Raw genomic sequence first — 7,024 nt, 5'->3', positions numbered from 1 at the left:
CTATGTGCTGTATTTTCTTTGTGACTGACTCAGAAATACTATGACCCAAGGCTGGGACATTCCTGGAGCTAAAAGCAATGACAGGAATTCAGCACAGACAAACTCTTATCTGGAGCTGTGAGATAGACCAGGGTGCTGTGCATATCCAGCAACCTCAGTGAAAACTTGCACATGTTCCATCCCCAAGATGATCTCCAAACTCCTGTTGCTTACTTTCAGGCCTGTTTACTCACCTCTTATAAACTTCATTGGAATAACAAATGTTATCTTTAGGGAAGCAGATTTTACAGTTGGCATAAATAAAGAAGCCAGTCCAAACAGCAAGAGTACTTCCTCTAGACACGAGTTGATTCTTCCCAGAGCTACTCAATTACATACATTTCTACAACATTGCTTTTAAGTCCCATTCTCACAATCCTAAAAAACCCCAAGACCTAGACCAACTGCCACATGATATCACATGCACATACAAAATATATGCAGCTCTACGCGATTCTGAATACTCTACATGTGCCTTCCTTTGACGCAGCACCATAGGATATAAAGAAAAATAGAGGCACATGTGTGTTCATATAAAAGCTCAAAACTAAATCCCTTCCATACTAAGATATTCACAAACGATTTGATACATATTGAAGATAACCATGATCAAGTCTGGACTGCAAAAACTGCACTTACAAGTACAACATGAACATTATATATTTCATGGCAATTCTACTTATTTTAAAAAAGGTTATCATAAGCATTTCTTACAGTTGTCTTTAAAGTAATGGCATTAAAAAGATGCCAGGTGAGTTGGTACCGTTCTTGTTCAAATATTCCAAACCAAAAGAATTCACTGAAGTACCGCACTGGATTTTGGATTTTGGTACCAAATGGGACAGTGAGTGAGCTTACACCAATTCAGGCAGGAATATTCAAAAGAAGGTACAGGATTCTAGCACTTCTACCTTTAGCAACCAATCCCTTGACAAGCATGCAAAACCTTGAAACTGCACACGACTCATTTTTCTGACTAAGGTTTTCCCTGACAGATAAGTAGCAGTCATGCAGAGGGTTTGAGGGAAAGCAGGACATACAGTACGGCTGCCGGTCCGGACTCAGGACCTGGATGTCCATGGGCGAGTACAGGGCAGACAAGATCTCTCTCCTTTTCTCTCCCGTCCTTTTGTTGCAGGCGTGGATGGAGCGCGTCTGCCAGTCCGTCCAGTACAGAGTGTCCCCAGACAACGTCAGAGCAAAGGGATGAGTAAGGCTACCTTCAACAACTTTTTGCCTTTTTGGGAGAAAGAGTAAGGATTAAAAAGGGATTGCTTCCACTTGTTACCACACATTAAAAAACCTGGCTTTGTAAAAACTCATAGAGGAACTGTCATCTTTCAACAAATTCATGGGACCAAGAGATTCACCTGCTGATAAAAGTGACAATCAGACTGAAAAAACGTAAAATAAGGTTTTATCCCTTCATAGCACAAGGACACAAATATATTGGGTTTCAGAGCATCAAAGTATCTGATTCGGGCTCTACACTGACCCCTGAAGTTCCTTAACTTCAGGAGCTGTGCAAATACCCAAACACAAGTGACTTTTCAAGGAAACTTAGGTCCAAAGAGTGCTCCTCAGATTAAAGTATTATATGACATCTTTGCCCAGAACTTCAGCTGCACTCATTCTTCTAGCAGAAAAAAGAAGAAATGACCTATGAGTCTCATTAAACAACCCCTCTTAACTTTGTCTGCAGCAGAAACAAGTATTTTTCAGATTAATTTTTAATGTAGAGCAAAGGTCAGTTGTACTTTTCCTAAAACTAAATATTTATAGTTAATACAAATCAGAAACATTTCAGGTTTTTTTCAATGACAGATAGCCACACTTCCGAGAATTAGCTGAACTGAAAGCCACAAAACACATGACACTTCTAACATGCTTTCACAGGATCCCAAAATTTATACCTGTTGCAATAAATGTATATCATTTCGATTCAGTAGTTTTGAAGATATTTATTAAGTTGGAGGAAAAATGCCTGACAATTCCTCAGTCAAAACACTAGGTACTCGGTTTCCACAAAATTCATGCATTTTAGGTATACACAAAGGTATGCACACACCTTTCAAATCAGCGTTATGACACAGCAAACCATTATTCAAAATTTTTCATCATACAGCTTTGAGATAGCTGAAGTCTCAGTGCCATCCTGAAGGAAAAGGAGGAACTTAATTTTCTTATACCTATATTCAATCTGCATTCTTTTTTTTATTTTTTTTTTTCCACTGAAGATATTCAAGGAAAAACAAAAAACAGTTAAAATTTGGCAGGGAAAGAATTCTCTTTCATTTTGAGCAGCATAGGTACTTATTTGCATTTTCCAGGGTGGGGGGGAATAAGTACCCCCAAAATTCTTGATATATATTCAGACACGGACAAGTTTAAAACAGACTGACACATGCAAATGAGCTCTGGCACATACATGAGAAAACAAAATGATTAATAATCTTTCTCTTCCAGAGATAAAATTGAAACTGTTCTAAAAATTCTGTCTTTCTAATTACCATTACTTCTCTTACCATAAAACACAACAGAATAAGTACAAATATTAATTTCACTTTCTCTTTCCACTCTCACCACTGCTCTTTCTCCTTAACTAATAACAGCAGTGGCTGTGTCCTAATATCATAACAGCTGTTTTCCGCTATGTATTGCCCCTATTTCCATCATTCTTAGATATCAAGTCTCCCTTTCTTCTGTAATTACATCCCTTGAAATAGTTCCAGAAAATGTGGTTGCAAATTGAAGCTTGCTAAGAGGCAGATTGCTTCAGTACCATTAATCCACCACACAAAACGCAAATTTCCTTTTTATTTGAATTTTGAGATAATCCTGAATGGATTCTGGGATGGGAGGGGCGGAAGCATTTGAAACATCACAGATTTCTTTATTGTCATGTATGAGTGAAACTTGTTTGCTCCATGTTTAAGGAGCAGAAACAACTTCTGAAGTTACCGTCTAGTCTGAACTCTTACTGAAGGTCCACCCTGACACCAGAATCTAGGAGTCCCAACTTCACAGACTTCTGTTTCAACACTGATCAGAGGAATGGAAAAGGGAATAAATAAAAAGTTCATTTAAAAGGAATTATGATTAATATCAATCTTCATGGCATTTTATGAATATACTTAACACTTCAGGAGTTATTACGTTGGACAATACCTGAAAGTTCACGTGCAGTTAGACATCAGGAACTTCCAGAATGTACATTGTACAGGAATATTCTGACCTCAAGCATGCATTTACATGCTCTAGCAGCTGAGTAAAATATGCAAGAGTGAGCCAATTTTTTCTTAATGCAAAATACATTATTTTTTCCTAAAACACTGTTTGATTTATGGTTCAACAGAAATCTGTTTGGGAGGTGGGGCATTGATCTATCACAGAGTAATTTGACAGATTGCTGGAATTAGTGTATTCAAAGGCTTGCTCCCTTTCAGGTGGCCCTGCTCTACCTTAAAATGAGCAGAACAGATTTTACTTGCCCATTATAACCTCAAGGTTTACACACACGTGTAAGTAAAGTCTACACAGGTAGTATGTGCATGAAAACTGCAGAAACGACCTGGAAATCTCACCCTGTGCCACTCGTCCCCAGATAAAACAAACACATTCCTGTTGTATTATACGAAAATCTTTCTTTCTGTCTACAAACCTGCAGCCAGACTTTGAGCTGCCACTGCTTTCTGCAAAGGCCTTTTCCCTTGTCAACACTTTGGACTGTCAGTCTCTCCTTGTCACTTACTACAATGCCCCCATTATCCAGCTCTTACACAGTGCTCTCAAAGGAACTTCAGGGTGTTTTATAAAGCATGTCAATATTGCTATTGGTCTTTTATGACTGTGAAAATCAGGCACAGAGTGCTTCTCAGTAAAAAAACATAAAATTGAAAAACACCATGGAAAATGGGGGGGGGGTTTTTGGGAAGGCATATTATTCTATTACACAGAAATATGTAAAATAGAGCTCCTCCAACTTTTCACCAAGGCAAAACACTTTTACTGACACAGGCATTTAAAATGTTATGAAATCATGAAAATGAAAATGTCATTTAAAACTACCTGAAGACCAAAGCCAGACACCAAGGCAGAGATTACTCTGGCAGGACATTTTACTGCATATGATACTCACCCTTCAGGACCAACACAGCCTTCCCATTGAACACTGCACACAATTGAAGATGCAATCTCAAATGCCTGTCTGCCCTGCCTCAAGTGTCACTTCTGCATGTCTACAAAAGCCAAAACTCAACAGCACACTTGGAAAGGAGCCACCAAACAGAATTTCCATACTGCGCTTTCCAGCAAGCTTTAGGAAAATCTGCTTCCTAACTGCCTGTTGTCTGAATCAACCTGAATTTGGTTAATTAATAGGCATGACATAAAGGACATCTTTGGATGGGGCCACAGACAAGTGTCTCTCAATGTGTATTTCCTGTTGGTAAAAAAAACATTAACACTACTGTAAAATCCCAATCACTAGTTAAATGTTATATTGCCTAGGGTCAAAAATAAGCATCTCCAACTATTTTCAAGAAAAGTAAGAGCCTAAAAATGAAAAATCCTGCTGTACAAGAAGGCTGTGAATAGTCTATGTGAAATACTGATACAAATAGTCTTAAAACCAGTTTTATAGTATGTGAGGCTATTTTTTGCAAGGTTGTTAAGAACTGCATTTAAAAAACCCATAAGATATTTGCATTATTCTAGACTACTGGGGAAAAAAAAGCCTCATTTCAAAATGAACACAGAAAGTGAGGAATAACTTACACCTTATTATAGACAAAAGGAAACTTACCTAAAGGAACCATCCAGATTTGCCCTATGAATGAAACTCAGTTTTGCGTCAGCCCAGTAAAGTTTCTGCTCGTCAAGATCTATCGTGAGTCCATTTGGCCAATAAATATCAGAATCAACAATTATCTTCCGCATGCTGCTGTCCATCCCTGCCCGTTCTATTCGGGGTGTTTCACCCCAGTCAGTCCAGTACATGTATCTGAAAGAGACATACACAAATTAAGCCACAAGACACGCCAGAATAGCAGCTCTTTGCAAAGCCTGTAGTGGTACAAACATACAGCAGTGTACAGACACCAGTGTTTACTCCCAAAACTTTAGCATACTTATTAAAGCAAATCAAACCCCAGGGCACAAAAGAAGTCCTTCATTAAATCATCTCACAAGTTTTGCCTCTGCATAATGTATTTACCATTCTTTTCCAATGCTGGGCAGTATGTGATTGTCATAAGCATTTACAACTGAGTACCATCCTTGTGTGGCCAGTTATTATAGTTAATATCCTAAATCACATTCTGAAGCAACTAATTACCTATCCAAGCAGGCAATGGCCACAGCTTAACATCCTTTTGCAAATCTAGAGAGAAAAAAATGAGTAAAATCCAGTGTCCTGAAGTTTGCTTCTGTCAGTAAATAAATCATGACTCCATGAAGACTTAGAAAGACATTAAATTTTTGGATGTGTTTCCCCATTCTCATCCATGTCCCAGTTTCCCTGTCACTCCACCTATAGGCAATTTAAGTAGCCAGAACAGACATTAACAGCATGCATCAACTGGAAAGGACCAGGTCAAAGTGTGGCAAATCACACAACATTTGCATGAAAAGCTGAGACTGTGCAGGTACAAGAGAAATGGTCTGGTTGGAAGAGGACAGCCAGTCCACAGCTGGTAAACATTGCCCAGCATCACATACCCAGCTTGCAAGTTCCACATGCAAACACAACACAGCCAATTCCTAGCACAGCTGCCCCAGGCCAGTCAGAGAAATGATACTGTTTTCCCAGTGCCTTCACAGCCATTTGGGGCATGGGTCTATATCAGGAAGCCTTTGCCCTGAGTAAGGCCTCAAAGAAAACCAGGTATCTGTGCACTGGACCCATCACCTCCCCAGGTTCCCTGAGCTGTATTAGATCAACAGGAGCATCAGATGGGCATCAGCTGGGCAAGCACACTGAGCTGCATCAAAGCTGAGTCCTCCTAGCACTGGAGCTCCAGAAAAACATGGTAAAGAGACATCTATTCAGTCTTGCACAATGCTTAGCCAGATGTTTCATAACCTGGATTATCCCAGACCCTCAGCTCCCCTGAAGAAGACAGCACTCGCTATGCAATCACAGGAGAAACCACGAAGGAAGTAAATGAGTGTGGACTGTGAAAACACACTTATACACAAAAGCTTCATGCTTTATTTTATGAAAGAGAATGCTGTCCACTTCAGGGATGATGTGGGGACTACATTTGTAATTGCTGTCATGTTTCTCTGCAGGGCAGTCTCCCTTCGCTGCCCAAGATCCTCCTACAAACTGCAGAGCCTCTGTAGCTGCTTTACCTGCAGCTGGAACCATCATTTCAGCCAAGGAGGAACAGGCAACTCTACAGTTATCCCCAGCAAGTGTCCCTCACAACACACTTAACCTTAAAATGCTCTGATCTCCAGGTACATCCTACACCCCAATTTAAGCGGATCTAAAGTGCTGTTCCAGGGGCCTGTGTTCCCAGAGGCAGTTCCAGGGCAGTCACAGCACCTACTTAGACCACTCTGATCATAGCAGCATCTATAATCATGAGCAGTTTACCCCACTGAAGAGGGGAATATAGATAACCATAGAGATAGAGAGAGAGACAGACAGAAATTGCTCACTTGTATCACAACACACACACACCTGAGTGTGAGGGTAAAACAAGTTTTCTAGTTGAAATAAAAAAGCTTCCATGCAGGTGAGTCTTCAGGTTTCTGAGACAGCTCACATTAGAGTGGCTGAGGCAGAATCATGTCCCCAGATGCCTTCCCAAAGCTTCCTCAGCTCCAGCAACCAGGACAGACTGCTCCTGAAGAAGCAGCAGCAGTAGCTGAGAGCTGCCCCAGTTCACAGGACAACCTATGAATGTAAATTGCCACTCATTTTGGTTTTCCTTAACAAGTCAGGCTGTAATTTGTGGCAACTCAGACTGTGTAGGGA

General features: G+C 40.2%; 1 protein-coding gene across 2 annotated transcripts in view; it reads right to left on the bottom strand.

Moving 5' to 3' along the window:
- Positions 1 to 7,024, bottom strand: part of LRP5 (LDL receptor related protein 5) — a 109,820-nt gene that overhangs the window by 89,543 nt on the left and 13,253 nt on the right. For both annotated transcript variants that reach the window (XM_017741864.1, XM_008639368.2), the window contains exons 2-3: positions 4,844 to 5,041; positions 1,080 to 1,276 (exon numbers count right to left, since the gene is read on the bottom strand). In XM_017741864.1, the coding sequence (XP_017597353.1) occupies positions 1,080 to 1,276; positions 4,844 to 5,041 (395 nt within the window). The remainder of the gene's footprint in view (positions 1 to 1,079; positions 1,277 to 4,843; positions 5,042 to 7,024) is intronic.

This window comes from Corvus brachyrhynchos, unplaced genomic scaffold, assembly GCF_000691975.1.
Source record: "Corvus brachyrhynchos isolate BGI_N302 unplaced genomic scaffold, ASM69197v1 scaffold115, whole genome shotgun sequence".
Lineage (NCBI taxonomy): Eukaryota > Metazoa > Chordata > Aves > Passeriformes > Corvidae > Corvus > Corvus brachyrhynchos.
This window is presented reverse-complemented; position numbering and strand designations above follow the sequence as displayed.